The 21,319-nt window shown below is 35.8% G+C and overlaps 1 protein-coding gene and 1 pseudogene across 1 annotated transcript; both read right to left on the bottom strand.

Annotated features, from left to right (window-relative positions):
* LOC112090630 overlaps positions 1-4,767 on the bottom strand; it is a 4,896-nt pseudogene extending 129 nt beyond the window's left edge.
* Positions 4,768-5,516: 749 nt separating this feature from the next.
* LOC21397032 (pto-interacting protein 1) lies at positions 5,517-9,763 on the bottom strand. The gene is made up of 8 exons (XM_024162420.1): positions 9,467-9,763; positions 8,200-8,300; positions 7,386-7,636; positions 7,172-7,298; positions 6,750-7,023; positions 6,419-6,551; positions 6,218-6,304; positions 5,517-6,107 (listed from the first exon to the last, which is right to left on the bottom strand). The coding sequence occupies exons 2-8, from the start codon at positions 8,282-8,284 to the stop codon at positions 5,976-5,978; spliced, it is 1,089 nt and encodes a 362-aa protein (XP_024018188.1). The 5' UTR covers positions 8,285-8,300; positions 9,467-9,763; the 3' UTR covers positions 5,517-5,975.
* Between the last annotated feature and the right edge of the window lie 11,556 nt (positions 9,764-21,319).

Genomic DNA, 21,319 nt, shown 5'->3' with positions numbered 1-21,319 from the left:
TTCAGCAGCATTCCACCAGCTCCTTCCGACATTGTTGTTGGTCTTATCAATGTCGTCGGGTGTGTATAAATCACAAGATTTCTCCATCTTCGGCTCCTGCAAAGAACATAGTAATGAGGAAGAGCCACATAAATTTTTCCAGCATTCCCAATACTCTTAACAGTTAAACAGATTCGCTCTTAGCGCCAACAACTGGACATCTGGCTTTGGAGAGCCAGGGCAAAACAAAAATAAATATCCATCACGAAGCTACAAAACTCCCGTAGTTTTATGATGATGCAGTGTGACAAGTGAAACTTTAGCTCAAGGCTTATATGCCTAGTGCTGCACATGTGCTATTAACAAGTGGAGGGTTCCTCACAAGTTGCTAAATAATAATGGCCTCTGGCCAACCAGAAAAGAGCTATCTAACACAAATGTAGTTTGGGATTGATGTGCTCTTGTAAGGTCTACTTTTGGTTATAGCAAAATGAGAAGTACAAACGGAAGTCGAAAGTCAAAAAACCTAGCTTCTCAAAAGTAACTATACCAGTGGATTGGTGATTGTGCGAAGAAGTACTTTTACACACTTTTACCTAACACACTACTTGCATTGTGGACCTGTGGAAGCAAAGAACTTTCGGAACCTCTAGAAGCAGTACTAAAGTCCCCCATAATCATGAAAGTATCCTTGCTAGAGAGTGAAAATTTAATCCAACATCTTAAAATATAAACCATGTTCTAAGCGTCTAACGGATAAGTGCTTATCAGCACAAGAAAGTAATAAGAATTTCACACCTGTACTGGCTTGTCTGGGTTAATTCCAGGAGGAAGTTGAGATGCACGAGCATCTTTCATCTTCAAATAGTTGTACACAACAACACCACATAAAGCTGCAAAAAAAGGGGGGTAAGAAAAGAAAAATAACAATTTTAGATCGCATAACAAAAACCAAAAACGAATTTTAAAGTTAAGCTGAAGAAGGCATACCTATTGCATAACCAGTTATGTTGAGACCTGTAATTACAGACTCGGGAAATAAAACTGTTGAAAGGGCAATCAGTATCCAATCTTTCATGACTCCAGCAACTCGGATAGTTACTGCTCCTGTTCTACCAATTACTAAGAAAGTTGAAATATTTAATGCCAGAGCTGATAGAGCATTCGAGAAAAAAATCCAGAAATTAAACTGAATCTGAGCAACTTCAATTCCGGGACTCTCCAGAATATACCAAGGAATAAACAGAAATACAAAGCTGCACAACAAGACAGTAATAACCAATGAGCACAACAACAAATTGAAGAAATTCAAAGTCCAACAGTTTGCTTGGATAATTAGATGGCAAACATTATTGTCGACAAATGCAGTGTGATTTAAGTAGCTTTTCTGGACAGCATCTGATGTATTTTGCTATTAACAAATGCCGAGGTGATACCCTCTTACTATTTGAAGTTGATCATAGATATGACATAAAACAGCTTTTCATAATATCGGTGTGAAAGTTGCCAACAGTCTAGTAATTCAGCAAAACACTGATGCAAATGTCATAGCCTGGGTTTTGTGCATAAAACTCGAAAGAACCAGAAATATAATAGTTAAAAAGAGATCCAACGTACCTGCATGGTGCTATGTAGTACAGGGTGGTGATAGGATTTAGTGTTAAACCCTTCTTCTGAAGAAGAACCTGTGTCAATACAAGCCTGAGGGCCTCCGCAACTATTCCCATGACCTGGTAAAGTGTACCCATCATATTGAAATGAATTTCGCCATACGAGGATATGGCAACTCCGACACTAATAAGCACCATATTCAAGAACACATCACATCTTAAAACATCTGTGCCCCAGAGAACAGCCACCAGGAATGTTGCAACTGGCACTGAAAATGCAAATAACAAAAAGTAAAATCCATTAAGTACATTGAAGGGACCAGGGGGAAAAAATGCTGTATTCATGAACTATTCACATACTTAGGGCTTTTAGCATCTGGATGAAGGCCACGGAGATGTACAGATAGGCGGTATTGCCAAACCTATACAGACAGAGAAAAGGCTTTAAAACTCAGTCGCACAGTGCAAGATGATAAAATTAAGTGAAAGAAAAGGAAGCATTTTTAGTTTCAGATGAAAGTTCACATGAAAGCTCATTACAAACTGTATAGATGAAAAGTAAAGGGATATTCAACAAAATATATCAGCACTAGTTACTGAAGCTGATTAACGTCAGTTTATCTCAAGTTTTGATTCTGTGAGGTTGAAATTACCAAACAAAACAAAATGAACAACAGTACAGCAGTAAATGAGCAGTAAACAAAGTAATCATGATTTCAATCCGGGTGGTATTCAGTCACCATGTTTCTAACAGAGTGCCTGATCAGGTGAGTTCCGGTGCCTATGGTTCTGTGACTAAATATCATTTTGGTAGAGTAGACTGATGAGAACTCCTATATTATTTCAACCTCAAAATCTGGAAAGAGTCAATCACAGCATCACACAGCCAATGTTGTTGCCGAACTGAAACATAATTGCTTAGTCACATAAGAAATTAACTCAACAATATACGCCACTTACCATAGACTTGACGCAAAGAAGGCACTTATTGGAACTACACATGTCATATATCTGCAAAGCGAAGAAAATTACTCAAAGGAGAAAATTATGGAGATAAGAAGAAAGGATCTGCTTGTAGCAGACTTACATTCTGAATGTCATTTTGATGGGAGAAACAACCTGCAAAACTACCAAAAGTAAAACTCTTTCCATGGAACAGTAATAATATTATGGTGAAAACAAATGAATAACAGAAATAGCTTGCCAAAGCATAAAGAAAAGAATAAGGCATTGATACCTAAGATCACAGCCTCGTTTCATAGTGATTATTGATAAACTCAAAGACAAAAACACATCTAAAAGAGTATTACTCATCATGGACCAACATATAACGCAGAACACTTTCAAAAGTCAGGAATTTACTCTGGGAGAGGCTACTAGCCAACAACTTTGTTGTCTTATTGTGCTGGACTTATAGGTTGTTGAGTATAACCATCCAATTCCACGATAAAGCACCAAGTAGCTTAAGAGTAAGAAATTTAGCATGAATAATAAATATAATAATTCATCGAGAGCACTTATCACATCCTCGTTTCTGTTCCTACATGTTTACCATCTAGATCACCTTACTTAAAACCACTTGGATCAGAGAAAAAGAGAAGAATTGTCTGAAGGTAGCAATTCCGCTAAACCTTAAAAAGAAGTATGGAATAAGTTATAAGAGAATGAAAAGAAAAGGCAATACAAGCTTCAATAGGATCATACCTTCACAATACGAATAAGAAAAAATGCCACCGCACCAGAAAAGCCCATGTGAATCATGGTGAGTGTAATTGGATATGGAAAGTTGAAGTAACGTGTGGACAGGAACCACTGCAAAAAATAAAAATCCCAACAAGACCATCCTTCAATATAGATGGAAAATCAGAATGCTTTCCTTTTTTTCGCCTTTCAACAGCAGACAGTCACGGAATAGGTAGTAAAGGACGACACCGAAACTGAAGCAAAATGCATTATGCAGAAAACAAAATAGGAATAGTGCATTTCTGTAACGAAATAAACTGAAATATGCCTTGCCTTGTTGTAGAGAATAACCCCCGAGGAAAGTGTGGTATAAAGCAGAAGGTATATATACGTCAAGAGATGCTGCTTGTTGATGATCATTTTGTACTCTACTGATATATATTCTAGTTCTACAGAAACCCTTTACTCAGCATTTCCTAAGAGGCTTCTACTTCAAGCCCAAAATTAAGAGGACACCAGTAGTTATCCGTGAGCTCAAATCATACAGCGCCCGTGATTTTGATTCGGAATTGAACAACAGGAACTCTTAAGCCTGTTGGGAAACAAAGATAAAACTAAAAAAAAAAAAAAAAAAGGGAAAATAAATAAATATGAAGTTGGTCATTAACAATCGAAACAAAAACAAGATATGCCACAATATCTCTAGTGCTTTTAGCAACCAATTAATACAGAAACGGAACAAAAAAATAATCAAGGTCTTGCCTGAAAGTCTGAAGAATCACAATAAAACACAATAATAAGTAATGAGGTGTTGGAGCCAAAAAAATAAGTAATGAGATGTTTACATAGCATAATAATGAGATAAAGTTAAACAAATCCTATATAATATCCAAGAAAGCTACGGATTAGGCAACAACGCAATGCGAGCACACAAAAGAAGGAAGTAAACGACTGGATCCAAAACCCATATGTATTAAATTGGGATTTCTTGGTCAGAAAAAAGTTATTGCCAACCTACATTTTACATCACAACATGATTTACAATTGATAAAGAAGAATAAGAAAAACTTTGAAAACGTGGAAAATAGTAAAATGAGAAGAAGAAGAATGGTACCTGGTGGGTTCCGATCCGTGGAGTAGAAAAGCAAGGTCGGAATTAAATTGGAAGAAATAAAGAAATAAAGAAATCTTCAGTCGAAACCTAGAACAATTAAGAACTAGAACCCACTCAAATTTCTCCCAAAAAAAAAAAGGAAGGAAAAATGGAAGTGGGTGTTAGAGATCGATCGATCGAAAGAAGGAAATGAGTTTGAAAGGCGAATCTTAGAATGTATTTGTTGATTTTAGTTTAGAGGTGAAGAGGAAGAAGAAGAAGTAGAGAAGGCGCGCCCGGGCAAAAATCCAAGTGTTAATGGTTGTGTTGTGTCTGCAGACTGTACGCCTTCGTCTGTCTCACAATAATTTTTTTTTTTTTTGCCCTTTTCCTTATTTTCTGCTGTTGCCCAACGCATTAATGTTTCCATTTTTAGTGATTACCGATTTTAAATTGGGCATGAGTACATACCGCACGGCACACGTTATTAATAAGACATTTTTGTTTTAAACCGTCATATTACCACGGTTTCATGAAACAAAAATAAAGAGAAGTATTGAAACTTTTCTAATTTAATTAATAATTACAAAAATTAACAAAAAAAAAATGCGGTCACCATTGCAATTGACGGTCGCAATCTACATGGAGGGGATCGCCGTCCCTCTACCTCAATGATGAGACGAGTCGTGACATCTTCAGTGACAGAATCACAACGATATGTTTCGTAAATTATGATTTGAGTCACGTCCTCCGTTAATGTGATGCCACCAATCCTGACACCACGTCGCAATCTGAGGACACCGCACCAAGATCTGGGGGATCACAACTGAGGTCGCGAGTCTCAGTAAGGTATCAAATCAGAGTAGGATGCCACCCTATCGCTCCCGTCGTTACGATCCGACAACCCCCTCCCCTCAATCCGGCAGCAGCACTTTCAAATATGTGTTGTTTTTCCTTTTTTTTCATTTTTATCTGGTGTATATAAGTCACGTTAATAATGGTGAGTTTGTTTATGTTTCCACCGTAGGATGCCTATCTGATGGACAAAGAATGTGCGCAATGAAAGAGAGAGTGGCGTACGGTATTATAGCAGCAATGTTCTAATTCGTTAACTGTGTTAATTTTGTGAAATGTACACCGGTCCAAAAACATTTTCCTTCAAACCTTTCCTCTCAGATTCACCGTTCACGGCCATATGTTATTCATGAAGCGAACTTCAGCTGTTTAGCTGCTTGCTAGAGTTTGCACACATAATATAAACACATTTGCCAAAGGCAACATCTGGACAAAACTATCTCAGAGCATTCAGCTGCAAGTTTTTACAAAGACTGCATCTTGCCCAAAAATAATTTACGACCGTTTTCTCTGTTAAAGATTACAGAAACCTAGCACCATTTTTTAAAGATGTAAACCAGTCAAAGGCAGGGAAGGTAAAGCAAAATACATAGATACATTATATTATAATAACAATGACAGGAAAATAGCCCCCGGGCATTATGAACAAATCAAATACTTGTAAACAATGGAATCATATGGAACATAATCCAAAGAACTGCAGGAACAATTCCTTCCTTTCGGCACGAACACGCAAGCTGAGAAAATCAAGAGTTTCACGAACTCGGTGTTTCGCCAGTGGGTCCATGTCGGGCATTTAACAGGGGTTGGAGAGCTTTAACAACAATGCTCATGTTCGGGCGGAAATCAGCTTCATATTGAACACACAAGGCAGCAACAGCAGCCATCTACAATACAGACACAGAAATCGGTAGCTCGTTTAAATTTATCAATATCCCAATTCATGGTAAAGAAGACAATGTTTCTTAATCAATCAACCCCTCCAGAAAGCAAGTACCTTCGCAACAGCCTTTGGTGGATAGTCTCCTCCTAGTCTTGCGTCAATGCACTGCCTGACTTTGTCTTCACTGAGTTTTGGGGTAGCCTAACACATACCAGTAACATTGTCAGCTCAGCTGCATAAGAAGAACAAAGTTCCAAGTCCAGAAAATTTTGAAACAGAAAGAGTTGCTGATCAAATCAGCAAAGAGATTAGTACCCATGTCACTAGACTCTGTTGTCCACGTGGTAACGTATGATCAACGGGTTTTCTCCCGGTAAGAAGTTCAAGCAGAACAACACCAAAACTATAAACATCACTCTTTGCATTCAACTGTCCAGTCATTGCATATCTGCCAACCAGGGAAATCGAGAAGATTAAATTGATGCTTAAAATCCATTGAAAGGAAATAAAAACTTTTAATTTTTACTACCTTTAGAAGTTAATAGTTACATTGGCTAGTGCGAGATTCCAAGTTTTCATTCCCCAAAGAATTGTCAATATTTAAAGTTAAATAAAAATGTGACGCGAAGAATTCATAACGACTTACTCAGGGGCATGATAACCAAAGGTTCCTAGAACACGAGTGGAATGAAGACGTGCTGCCATATCAGGAGCTTGATTTGACAAATCAAAGTCTGCAATCTTGGCAACATCATCATCAAAGATCAGTACATTACTAGACTTGATATCACGATGGATGATGTGAGGGTCGGCCTTCTCATGCAGATACTCTAGCCCTTTTGCAGACCCCACAGCAATTTTCACTCGTTGTGCCCATGACAGAACGGGACCAGGCTGTGCTCCTTTAACACCTTTCCTCCCTGCAAGGACACATTATACAAGTTCACATAATTGAGGGCTCTCATTTAGTCACGTATCAAGAGGCCCCATTCAAGAGAATGCAACCTAACTATTAGACCATGTGTTGACTCATTTGAAACATTTGGCTTTCAAATTTGTCTTGCATACCATGTAGAATGTCATGAAGAGAGCCATTAGATGCAAACTCGTAGGCAAGAATTCGCGAGTTTCCATCAACACAATAACCCAGCAATTGAACAAAATTTTCGTGTTTCAGTCTCGACACCATAGAAACCTGTAGGGTTAAACACCAACTTAGAAAACGAATCTAAAATCATTCCAACAGATGAAAAGGGAAAAACAACAGTCTTTATATACAAACCTGGGCTAAAAATTCCTCATCAGGTTGTTTACTGGCATCTAGCTTCTTGATTGCTGCAGCTTGCCCACTTTTAAGCATCCCATAGTACACTCTTCCATATGAGCCCTCTCCAATCAAAGCGGTAGTCCCAAAACTATCAGTGATTTCCTTAAGCTCATCTGCTGGTATGGCAGGAACTTCAATAGGCTGGACTTTCACTGTTTGAGCACCTCGGGGTGCACTTTCTGAGGCATGATAACCCCCGTCATTCCCTAGGTCATGAGATTCAACTCAGTTTAATGCCAATAATATAAGCAATAGAAATAAGGAGGCCTACAGAAAAGGAGACAACTATATTTGAAACGGAAAAGGTACTTGTAAAATTATACATAATAACCTTTCAAAAGAAAACACAACACAAATACAAGTATGTTGTCATAGTGGGGAGATGAAAAAAAAAATAAAAATAAAAAAATAAAAAACCAATACAAGAAAAGGACAGTGCACAAATAATTCTCAATAACAAAAGCAAAGTGACAAACAAGAAGAAAATATAAAGGACAGACACATACAAATGCTTATCCATGACCATGTTAACACCATACTGCCTGTATTCCTAAAACTCAAGTAAAAATAATGACTAATAGCATCCAGCCTCAACTGCAAATTTGACCCTGTTAGTAATTATTTTGCAAAAGTATCAAGTCTCAAACATTGCAACATTAAAAATTGTCATCAGTGCATTTCTTTTTCCCCCTAAAGCAGTGAATAACAATTGCAAGCTATCAACTTTAATGAGGGACCTCTACTTTAGAGTTTAGAAAACGGGAAATACCTGATGAACTTTTCACTGGGTATGCACCTCCACTGTCAGCAGCTTTATGCATATCATCATCTTCACAACAGCCGAAGCAGTTCATGATTTCTAAACGATAGCTGATTCCAAAAACAACCCGTTATAATTAATCGAATAAGCTACACACAAAACTTAAAGGGAAGCAAAAACAAAAAAAGAAGAGACAAGTTTATTAGCATAGAAAGATACATTGGAGGAGGAGAACAACATCATGAAATTTTGTTTACTTAATCATTTATTTGTTTCGACATTAAGATATAGATCATGAATAGATGCATTAAGCAAAATTCATTAATACGGATGTGAATGAATGGCCATAAAGCCCAAAATGTAAGCAAAGCAACTGTCATTCATTTTTGGGAGCCATAATCTAATACTCCATCAGAACCCCAATGATAAAAACACACGAATTTAAACGGTTCTGAATAGTAATCTTATATTCAATGACGTATGGGCTGGCAGTTCAGCATGAAAAAATAATTTGTTAGGGCCTAGTGGTAAAAAAGACTTGGACAAAATAGTAATTTCAGTTTGAAAAATGATGTATATCATAAAAGATAATAATACATATCGTAAAAGAATATGAAACTAAAACAGAAGCACAGAACTTCTATATGAAAGTAATTGAATTGGGAGAGAACAGTAATTTCATTTTTTTATAAGACACTTTAAAATTTTAGCACCAATGATTTCATAATATTGAAGTTGTTAGGTCTAAAAAGAATTGACACCAAAACTCTAATTTTAGTTTTACAAAGTTTATAGAATTTCGACACATAAATGTCATGATTTCCGCAATGATTTTATTTATTTATTTATTTATTTATTTATTTATTTATTTATTTATTTATTTATTTTTAAGGATGTGTATGAATGTTCGCTACTAAACAGGCATTTGGTACTTCTAGAATTCTAGTCACCCCCAGTCCCACCCGCCTACAACCAATGATCCTTACCCAACTCCAATAATTTCTATTTAAAAAAAAAAAAAATGAGAAAACGCATTATTCCACGATATAGTATCCGATCAATAAGCGACCGATAAAGTTTGTTTCGATAAAGTTTTCATCTAAAAGAAAACACCAAAAACAGTATAATCGAACGGGATCGATCCTGCTAACGAGAATTTTGACATCCAACAACCACTCTAATGTCAGATTCACTTCAGAGTAAGGATTCCTCAAACAAAAAAACAAAAAGAAAAAAAGAAAAGAAACACAAAAATTCTGAGAGAGAAGAAGCGTACCGTGGAAATCAGAAAAGCAGAAAAAAGTCGAAGCTTGAAGAGATCTGAGCTTGGAAGCCGGCGAAGGGTGCGTATGATAAGCGAATTGGGGTGCGCAGGGTAAGAGCGCCGGAGGAGAGAGCGAGAGAGAGAGGAGAATAAAGAGAATTGGGGTGCGCAGGGTAAGAGCGCCGGAGGAGATAGAGAGAGAGAGGAGAAGGGTAGAGAGAGAGAGAGAGAGAGAGAGAGAGAGAGAGAGAGAGGGAGAGAGACTTGACTTTGATTCACTAACAGTCCTTTTTAGGAGAGTTTTTTTCTTATTAATATTTGATTGCATTGTAAATGTATTTAATCTAATCTAACGTATTAGTGTAAAATAATAATGTATTAGAAGAAAGAAAGTGTAATAATTAAGAAATAGCGCTTCGCAGCAAACCCAACTTGACCAACTGACTTCCACTTTCCACTGCCGCTGTCAAAATTGGAAAATTTACCATGATTGCCCTTCATTATGACGTGTCGGCTCATCATTGACTGGCATATTAAAAAGTTGTCGGCTTTTGCTGACTAGTCGCCTCATACGATATTTCTCTAATTTTATTTTTATCCTTTTTTTAATAATGTATTTGCCTAGTTTATTACATTACTATTTACCATACGTCTTTTTTTACTCGCGGTTCTGCCAAAGAAACCGTTAATCACGCGCTAATCTAATTCAGCTAAAAAACAAAATTTACGACAAGGGGGAAACCAGTATGACACTGTGTCTCTTTCTTCTATTTGGGGAAAAAGACATATAGTCTATTTATTTATTTTTAAAAAAATGCGACGAAAAAAATAAATAATGAAAATAAGAGGATTATTTCGTTTTCTCTCGATCATGCTTTCTTTATATTATAATTAATTAATACAAATTACAAACATGAAAAGAGTATGAAGGTGTTTCCTTTTCTAGAGGTTGAGGAGTTGGTCGTGGACTTGTAACACCAAACGAAAAGGTAGAGTCCAAGGACTAATTCTATATATATGATGTTGCTAAATTCTCACCTTTATAAATTCTATTGCTTATTCATTTTGATATTATTTTTTCATGTCCATATGGTGGTAAAATGCCTACTATATCTAGTTGAAAAACAATAATATGATTTCCATACCCACAGGTTATTGAAAATGCCTACTATATCAACTATGTTAAAGAAATCATAAGTTTTTTTTTTTTTTTGGTAGGAGCGGCGATTCATGCTCAAAATCATTTTTTTTATGTGAGCTTGGATTTGTTTAAAAATTTATAAATCTCAATAAAATTTTGTTTATTAACACTTAATAAAAACCTTGATATGACACAAGTTATGCAATCCGGTTATATTTTTTCTTCATTTTTTAAATTTAAACTATAGACATTTAATGTTGAGGTGGACGTAAAATTATCACTAAAGAGTTTTTAGTTTTAATAAAAAAAAATGTTTACGTTTAGATTATCACAAAACTATTTTTAGCTAAATTAGCTATTACTTTTTTAAAGTTATGTTATATTTATCTTTAACATTAATCACCAGGTCCTCAATATTGATTAAGAACTAGCGGCTGAAGTTTTGCCTATTATAATTTGCTCTAAGATCTCATGAGATTCAACCCAATAATTTTCTCCCCTATTCCCAACAGAAGTTTAGTACAGCCGACAATTTACTGCTGCGGTTTTTTTTTTTTTTTTTTTAACGAAACAAGAAAAGAGAGCAAATAAAGTAAACTTCAGGTGATTCCAATTACATGCCCAATTATTTAAATAAATCAACAGGACAATGATATATATATACACACACGTATAAAAAATGATGTCACCTCAGAGGAATGGGAAAATGAAATAATAGAGGTAATCCATGATTACTTACGGCAGCGTGTATTTGTTCCAACCATGCACATGCTTAATCATATGGAGTTAGTTTATCAATATGTTTTTGCAATAGAAATTACGAAAAATAAGATTTTACATATACATGATGTGATTAAACTAAATATATCGGGTAAGCAACATTATGGGGAAGTAATTAGATACGCAATGAACTTATATTTGAGCATTAGAAGACAATATATGCATATTCATAAGAATCATATTGTCTCGTCCAGATAATAATAATAAGGCTTAATCTAATTGGGACTCTTGTCTACCACATGACAAGGTTGGGAACAGTTTTGGAAGGAGTTTGTCAGGTAGGAAGGGCACTTCAGAGAAAATGTGCATGTTGCTTGTATATCTCATGAGTCTGCTAACCCTTAACTAGAAGAATATATTATTGTTTGAAATAGATCTCGTGTATTGGCTTTTGTTTTAAGAACAAAATATATATATATATATATATAAATAATATCCGGTAAATTTCATTTATCTCCTAAATTATGGTGCTTACGGCATTTACACCCTCTTTCAAAGAAGTTTCGCCACATTGTCGCCCGTACTTTTCTAATCTTTTGTAATAACAACCGAGGGAGTGAAATTAAATTATCTACAATAAAGCAACCACAATCGATTGTTCAATCACATGTGGCATACAATTGGCTCCTTTTTGAGCTAATTACAATAGTCAAATGAGAATAAAGTAAAATAGTTTGGCCAAAAAAAAAAATTCACGGCATCGTATAGGCCGTTTACAGTAGAAAGATAAAAAAGAAATCAAAAGATTTGATAATATTTTGCTCCTTGCCCTTATTCATAATTTGTTTGCCAATTTACGCGACAAAATGCCGTTAGAAAAATTAACATGAATTAGCAAAGTTCATATTGTAAAAAAGTGGAAAGTATTGGGAGAAATATGCCAACATCTTTTTTTATAGGGGTAAAGTGTCAAGGGTTCCATGGTTGCGGGGTCTAAAGAGCAATTTAACTTTAGTTATGTCATGTGGTGTTGGACATAATAAAGGCTTGATGTGTCTTAATGGCCGTTCTTTTACCCTTTTTGAGTTAAGTGATTTGAGTGTAGATTTTGAATTGAGTTTGAGTTATAACTTGAGTTAAAGTTGTAACTTGAGTTTGTGTTTGGTTGTATACATTTTAGTTATGGTTTGAGATAAGAATCTTTTTGAGTTTGTGTTTGAGTGAGTCAAAACTTGAATTTATATTTAAATAGTATTTTAATAAAAACTCAATGCTGATAGAAAATTTTAATAGGGTATATGGGTGGGGTTTTATTCATCTTTTCATTTTGAACGCATAGAAAAAAAATCATCTCAATCAGAATTAAAACGAAAAAGTTATAGCATTTTTAAGAATAGAAAAAATAATGTTCATTAATTTGAGTTCGAGTTTCTGAACTCGAGTTGAAGGGGAAACTTGAACTCAAATTTTAATCTCAAACTCGAGTTCAAACTTAAACGAACATGAACTTAAATAAAATTATAACTCGAGTTACTTTTTTAAATTTTTAACTCAAGAAATGAGTTGCCGAACAGTCCCTTAATATTTGGGTTGGAGGTGGATTAAGAAGATTTGCAGGTCTTGGTTAGATTCAGGGCCTCATGTGCCCACTACCTACCCATAACCTACTAACTAAATTAAATCCCAAATAAATTGAGGAGAGGACTAGTCCAAAGCAAAAATTCATATAAAATACATGGCAATTGAAGAGTATAAGTATGTATATATATATATATAACCAAAGGGAAACAAAATTTCATATTAAAAAAAAACCAGTTTGCTCGTGGTTTTAACTACAATGGCCACCCTCAAATTAAGAAGATAAAATGGGAGAAAATACATAAATAAAACACAAGTAGTACTAGAGGTACAAATTTTTTATACAACTCATGAAGCGTCAATTGTATCTTTTCGCTGATTTATGTATTTTTTTTTTTTACTATTAATTGATTAACATTGTTTCAAATACTTATCATTGATTAAATGATAACTTATGACATGTCATATATACAAATATCTAATTTAAGGGCATAGAATACCTTGATATCAGGTTTTCAAATATTATTCACAGAACAAATTAGTCGAAAAGTATGGGCGTGTTTCAAACTCGTTTTAAAATGATTTTGTTTTTTGTATGAAAATTAAAATGAAAACGTTTTCAATTTCAAACATAAATTATTTTTGAAAATGTGTTTGGTAGTTTTATCAATAGATTGTTTTCAGTATAAAAAACTCATTAATGTCTCTCTTTCTCTGCTTGAGAGAGGAGAAAACGAAAACAAAAAATGAAAAACGATTAAAAGTCATTTTTCTTTTCTCTCATTTTACACTAAACTAAAAAAATCATTTTTATTTTTATTTTTTATCTTTATTGCACCAAACGCCATTTTGAAAACATTTTCATTTTTCTTTCTTGAAAAATGTAAAAAATAAAAAGGAGATCAATTTCAAACACGTCATATATGTCTAGAGGTATAAAACACCTCATATGTTGCAACCATAACATTATTGTATCTATATGGCAAAATATGTAGAAGTCTTCAGGGTTGGTTTGGTTGCATTTTTGCTCTTACCAAAAAATTAAAAAAATAATAATAATAAAAAACCACCCCTTTTTTGAGACATTTATCTCCACCCTTTTGAGTTTGAAAATATTGTTGCAATTAGTGATGCATTTATGGATTTTTTGGTTGCTAGATTCATGTTATGATTTAAATCATAGTTCGTGGTTCGTTACATATTTTCTCTTACAAAAAACACACATAAATTGAGAATAATTTTAAATCATAATTTTGAATCCATGAATCAGTAATTTTGTCTGTACAATTGTCATAATATAACACGCCCAAATGAAATCCATATGAAGCCAAATTAAAAGTGCCGTGAAGTGTTAAGAACTAAAAAATGATTCCCTCCAATGTCATAACTAGAAGGGTGTGTTTTTGTTTTTTTTGTTTTTTGGTCTAGAGTAATTTATTTGTAGATACTCATACCATGGCCTATACGAAATAGATTAATATTATTTGAAGTACGTACCCAACATGGAAGGATTATATAATTTGGAAGCAGATCTTCATGGGTCCAACGTTTGATGGCACACACATTCAACTCCACCGCCCATCTTCACCCCACCCTTTGATTGACTAAAAAATTCAATTTATTATCTCCATTACTAACTTAGTCAACTAATAAAGTGGAACTCTGTTTGTTTTTTTTTTTTTATCATTTGTCATGGGACAATTTCTTTTTTTAATACATGTGTGAAAGGTGATTAGCAGTAATTTCCTCACATTAACAATGCAATAATCACATAATACGTTATAACGGTCGAATAAAGAAACAAAACATTTTCTTTTTTCAAATTTTGTTATGTAACTTTGCGTGTGTGAACGACGAATACTTTCTAATTTACTAACAATTATTTTTTAACTTTTCAACCAAAAAAAAAAAAGAGGAATAAGAAGTCGAGAAAGTGGGTCCTGGTCAACGAGAAATATGGGTGCTGAAGCGAACCTATCGATCCGACAAATTTTCTTACCCCTAATTAAATTACCCCTAATTTTCTTATCCCTATTGATTTTCAAATCTCACACAACACTAGGTGCAGTTTTGCACGGTGATCGGACACACCATTTTTATTACTACTGATCGGTTTGTCGGAGCAGCTTTGTTCGGGAGCAAAATAAGACTGACATGCACATGTGAAAGGAAGAGACGAGCTCAAAAAACTTAGGGCACCGGTGTGGTACTGGTCAATTGTCCTCCGACACTCAAGTCAGTATCTTGCTCTGAACAGTCAATGGATGGCAGAGTTAGGTAGTAAAATACTTTATACCTCAATAAATGACCCTAAAGTATTTATAGTGTGTTGTTAGGTCCGGATCAGGCCCATAATTTACCCGAGGCACCGCAATAGGGCCGTACACCTTTATCAGGAGCGATTATAGGTGTCACTAATCCTCGCCAGTCGTACAATAAACCATGTAGATGGTGAGTGTTGGGATTTATTTTCGAAGATTGTTGGGATTTGTTTCCTAATTTGTGTATTAATTCTAATCGTATTTGATTGGCATTATTTTGGGAATGTTTGGCTGGTTGATTGTGTTTGAAAATAGATGTGCAGTTGGCTAGCTTTTTATGAAAGGTTACTAAAAGATCTGGAAACTTGTTTTAGTTTCTATTTTTGTAAGTCAACTATTGATTCAAGTATGGAAAATTGATTTGATTGATTCTTGATTGAGATTTCATAGCTGGATGATCTTCCTATGTCGCCTAAGAACGTGTCCAGGTTCGTTTATCAGTTTTGGGAAGATTTCAGAATGAAAGGAGATTGATTTGTCTGGTTTTGAGAAAGTTGGCCGTGACAACTATGTTGCAGTTATTATTGCAACAAAGATCTACAAGAGATTTGGTTAAGCAAATTAATTGAAGATGTGTCAAGCTATTCACAGCTTGCTTATTTATTGAAAGTGTCCCTTAAGTCTTTGTACGCCTTTTGATGAGTTTTTACTGGGTTGTGAGACAGAGGTGAGCACTTGTATTTAAGAAAGATGATTTGAGTGTTTTTCAGGAGAAAAACTTAGTTGGAGGGATTCCAATATTTAAGAGTCGAGGGGATCTCGCTATTCAAGTCCATTGGGAAATTGCAAGTTCATAGGCGTCTTCTTAGAGAAGGAGTCTCAAGTAGATTAAGTCCAATTGAATTGTAAAAGAGTTCTTAGTGGATTGTTCATCATCTGGGCGTGGCCCCGCGGAGTAGGGTGTTACCGAACCGCGATACCATTTCTCTCGTGTTCTTTTATTTTATGTTTATGTATTATTCATATTGTCTTATAAAGTTTTAAAAGACTCAAACCGGTACTAACAATTGGTATCAGAACAGGTCACTGACGTGTATTTCGGTGAGGTCCTGGTGTACTGTTGATTTTGTAGGAATTGATGTCTTGAGAGAATGAGGATTTATGAACAAACCACCGCTTCTGGAAGGTGTCAATTACCCCTATTGAAAGGCTCGCATGAAAGCTTTCATTAAAGCTATTGATGAGAAGGCATGGCGATTTATCTTAACCGGATGGACTCATCTAACAACTAAAGATGATGAAGACAATACCGTCGCTAAGCTAGAAGAGAAATGGTCCAGCGATGAGGACAAGCTAACAAACAGTAATTCAAAAGCATTGAACGACATTTTTAATGTTGTGGATGTTAATCAATTTAAATTGATTTCCACATGTGAGTCCGCTAAAGAAGCTTGGAATATTCTTCGAACTGCGCATGAAGGTACGGATGCTGTGAAGGCCTTAAAGCTTCAAATCCTCACAACCCGCTTTGAATGTTTACGAATGGAGGAGGATGAGTGTATTGCCGATTTCAGCTCAATACTTTGTGATATTGCTAACGAAGCCTTCACCCTTGGAGAAAAATATTCTAACGCCAAATTGGTGAAAAAGACCTTAAGGTCACTTCCGGCACGTTTTGCTTACAAAGTGACAGCCATCGAGGAAGCAAAAAACGTGGAGAAGATGAGACTTGATGAACTCATAGGTAATCTTCAAACCCTTGAGATGAACTTTAAGGATAAAAAGAAAAGTAGAGGAATTGCTTTTCAAGCAGATTATGATGATATGTCCACCAAAGATGAGACCGACGAAGATGAGGACTTGAGTGAGTCTCTTACTTTACTCACCAAAAACTTCAATAAGATGTTGAGAAAGATTAACAAGAAAGGGAGATTTGGAGAGAATTCAAACAACAAAAATTCTCAAAAGAAGAATTTTAACTCTCAACGGTTTGAAGAGAAGAAAAGAAAGGGAATACAATGCCGAGAATGTGAAGGATTCAGACATGTTCAAGTGAAGTGTGCAAACACTCTCAAGAAGAGAAACAAGGCTGCCATGACGTCTACATGGAGTGATGATTCAGATGAAAGTCAAGAGGATGCAGATGATCACACCAGCAATTATGTGGCTTTCACTATAAGAAATGAATTCACGGATAAAAATTTATTTAGCATTGATAATGTTGTTACAGAGTCTGTTGCAACAATGTCTGCAACAACCTTTGGTGGAATTGTTGATGATACAAATTTCGAGGATGAAACTGAAAATGACAGTGATGATGATGACATGAGCCTTGGGAAGATTCAGGAGGCTTATAAGAAGATGTACAACAAATGGCTCGTTGTTTGCAAACGAAACAAATCGCTTGAAGATGAAGTTGGTGTCTTAATAAAGGAAAGAGATGAGTTGAAGAAGGCTACAACAAATTATGAAATCTTGGCAACAAAGCATCAGAGAAAACTTGCTGAGACCAGACTCGAATTGGAGCAGACCCAAAAGAATTTAAGGATGCTAAACTCGGGCACATCAAAATTGGATCACTTACTCTAACAACAAAAAACTTGTGGTGATCATTCAGGCCTTGGCTACAAGGGTCAAGAAATTTCTGGGAAGACTGTCTTTATGAAATGAGCCACCAGTACTATGATGCAGTCCTTTAAGAAATCTCGAGTAAGATCAAACAAGAAGTTTGTTGCAAAGCCTGCTGTAACAAGACAAGCAACAGACAGGTTCGTTCCTATATGTCACTATTGTAATTTGTCTGGCCACATTAGACCTACATGTTACAAATACTTGAATGCTTTAAAAAGATGTATGATAATTAATCCACCAAATTCCGCATTCACAAGAATGACACCTAAAGCAAAGATTGATGTGCAAAATAAATTTCCTAAACGTGTGTGGATAAGGAAATCTGATTTAAGGTGTCATGGGGCTTATACTTCTTTTAGAGCATGTACTACTAACTCTGAGTATTGGGGTAATGGTCACTTGAAGCTTTTGATAGGTGATAAAAGTAATATGCATCAGAGAATACCATATTCAAGGGGAGTAAGACTCGTGGAGGATTCAGGGGGAGCGATTTGTAAAACTCAATGAATTGGAACGTGATTTGCATGGAGGTGTTGCACAGTTTCTAGATTTTTTAGCTTATTTTTGTCAAAAAGGGGGAGTAAGTAGTCTAGTAGGTTTGATTTGTGCGGGTTGACTTTACAAAAAGTATTGTGTTTTAGTTGCTATTATTAGTTTTGCCAAAACAATGCCAAAGAGGGAGATTTTTGGGATTTATTTCCGGAGATTGTTGGGATTTGTTTCCCAATTTGTGTATTGATTCTAATCGTATTTGATTGGCATTATTTTGAGAATGTTTGGCTGGTTGATTGTGTTTGAAAATAGATGTGCAGCTGGCTAGCTTTTTATGCAAGGTTACTAAAAGATCTGGAAACTTGTTTTAGTTTCTATTTTTGTAAGTCAACTATTGATTCAAAGATGGAAAATTGATTTGATTGATTCTTGATTGAGATTTCATAGTTGGATGATCTTTCTATGTCGCCTAAGAACGTGTCCAGGTTCGTTTATCAGTTTTGGGAAGATTTCAGAATGAAAGGAGATTGATTTGTCTGGTTTTGAGAAAGTTGGCCGTGACAGCTATGTTGCAGTTATTGTTGCAACAAGGTGTCACGTCCCCCAAACGGGATGGGTAACGTGAAGCTCGATTATGGGTTAATAAAGCAGATTCCCAGACGAACCCTACTCAACTGCATTAAAATATGTATAAATTACAGAATTCAGGAGCCTCTGACACACATGGCTCCACCCTATAGGACATACAGTATCGTACATACATGCTCACGTAAATAATCATTATAACAGACATCAACCACAGTCTAGTTAATCCAAATATTACATAAGTTTACAGAATTTCTCAATTTCCTTACATTTGTCCAAGAGGTTGTCCATGATCATCTCTTGATTCCAACAGCAGCACAACTCAGCTGTTCCGTAGCAATTATCCAGTTACTGTGCACTGCTCCTAGAGTCTCCTGGGAGGGGTTTAATACATTTGAAACATAAAACGTGAGCGAAAGGCCCAGTAGGATGTTATTTACAAAGACGTAAAATAAATAAATAGATAAAGTGCAAGAAAATAAATAAATGGGTACGTAAATAAATAGACATTCAGTTCCAACAGACAGTCGAAACTTCACATCCTTTTTCTCAAAGGAAATAAATATAAAATCTCCATATTACAGGCTTCAGCAAGTAATTAGTACAAATTACTTACCTAACCAAGTGCCTCGCCTACCCGGACCAAGTTTCGGGTTCTGCCCCTGAGGATACACTCTCTACATCCTATCTAGGCTTACAGCAATAGACTCTATTACCAGTTCACAAGATCTCTTTGCTTAAGAAATCATTCATTAACTTTTCTGAAATTGTTCTTATGACCCCACGAACTACTCAAGCCGCGGGCCCCATAACTGGGCAAGCCATGAGGTTCCATGACTAAACAAGCCATGGTTTTCAAAGCATTTTTCTTTTGCAAGCCAATCCCTTTCTTTAAAATATTTTCAAGGCCAAAATCCTTTTAAAAACAGGCTCACAAGGAAAAGGGATAGAAATCCTACCTCGCACGATCAAACCTGGGACTAGCGTTGCCTTTTCCGGCTTCCGCTTCCTCAAGCCCCTTCAGTCTGAATCCTCAGCGATCACTGATGCAAGACAACACTTTAGGTTTAATTCTCATTCCTAAAGCAATCCAATCTCAATTTCCAACCAAGATTTCCTATTAGTGTGCCCTAATCCATTTTCATGTTTCAAATTATCATTCCAAAGGTTTTCGCTCTCAAAATAAGGATTAACAATGCTAATCCATCTATCTCAAGTCCCCAAATGAAGCTAATTTGGGTTCTCCCCAAAAACATGGGTCAAAACAGTATTTTTCAGGCCAAACAGGGTCAAACCCGTGTGCACCGGTCGACCGGTGATAGAGCAGTGCAACACTACCGGTCAGCCTGCAATCCGGTCGACCGCATAGGTCAACCGGTTTCCATGTGATCCGGTCGACTGTACAGGTCGACTAGTGGAATCAGCTGCGCGAGAGAAGCTCGTGGAAACCAGTCTAAAAACCTGCAAATCCAGTCCCAAATCGAAATATTTCAAAAGAAAACTACTAGATCTGAGTTCTAGGTCTTAAAACAAGTCCAAAAGAACCCAAGATCTCCAATTTCTACCCTAGTTTTACTCAAAAACTATCAAAATCCGGTTTGAACCAAAAATAAGTTTTGAAATTCAAAAACTTGAGATTCAAGAGAGGTTCTTTCGGTAATCTTACCTCGAATCCTTGTCTCGACGTTGAAAACTTCTTTAAATCTTTCATTGGTTCAAAATCCGTTTGATTTGGGACAAAAATGAGAGAGAGAGAGATGCACGGGAGAGTGAGAGAGATAGAGTGAGAGGGAGAGATGCACGGGAAGGAAAAAGGAAAGAAAGAAAAGGAAAAGAAAAGGAAAAGGAAAAGAAATTGCGTGTGTACAATGTTTTAAAAGAGCAGTCCAGAAATGCGCACATACACACTTCTGGTTTAAAATAAATTACTGAGAATAATTTAAATACCTTGGAACTATTTAAACTCACACGTGTCAGAAACATTTATTAATTAATACTCAATTAATAATCCAGATTAGGCACACTAATAATCTCAATTACCTTAATTAATCTCAATTAATTCTTCAGGGCGATACACAAGGATCTGCAACAGATTTGGTTCAGCAAATTAATTGAAGATGTGTCAAGCTATTCACAGCTTGCTTATTTATTAAAAGTGTCCCTTAAGTCTTTGTACGCCTTTTGATGAGTTTTTGTTGGATTGTGAGACAGAGGTGAGCACTTGTATTCAATAGAGATGATTTGAGTGTTTTTCAGGAGAAAAACTTAGTTGGAGGGATTCCAATGTTCAAAAGTCGAGGGGATCTCGCTGTTCAAGTCCATTGGGACATTGTAAGTTCATAGGCGTATTCTTAGAGAGGGAGTCTCGGGTAGATTAAGTCCAATTGAATTGTAAAAGAGTTCTTAGTGGATTGTTCATCATCTGGGCGTGGCCCCGCGGAGTAAGGTGTTACCGAA

The sequence above is a fragment of the Morus notabilis genome, unplaced genomic scaffold (genome assembly GCF_000414095.1).
Source record: "Morus notabilis unplaced genomic scaffold, ASM41409v2 Scaffold498, whole genome shotgun sequence".
Classification (NCBI taxonomy): Eukaryota; Viridiplantae; Streptophyta; class Magnoliopsida; order Rosales; family Moraceae; genus Morus; species Morus notabilis.
Note: the sequence above shows the minus strand (reverse complement) of the source record. Positions and strands in the feature narration are given on the sequence as shown.

What these genes read in the sequence shown, in the direction of transcription:
- LOC21397032 (XM_024162420.1), bottom strand. Translation starts at nt 8,284, where the DNA reads ATGAACTGCTTCGGCTGTTGTGAAGATGATGATATGCATAAAGCTGCT. An exon ending in ATGAGGAATTTTTAGCCCAG is followed by an intron (nt 7,299 to 7,385) that starts GTTTGTATATAA and finishes TTAACCCTACAG; the next exon opens with GTTTCTATGGTGTCGAGACT. An exon ending in CACCAAAGGCTGTTGCGAAG is followed by an intron (nt 6,108 to 6,217) that starts GTACTTGCTTTC and finishes TCTGTATTGTAG; the next exon opens with ATGGCTGCTGTTGCTGCCTT.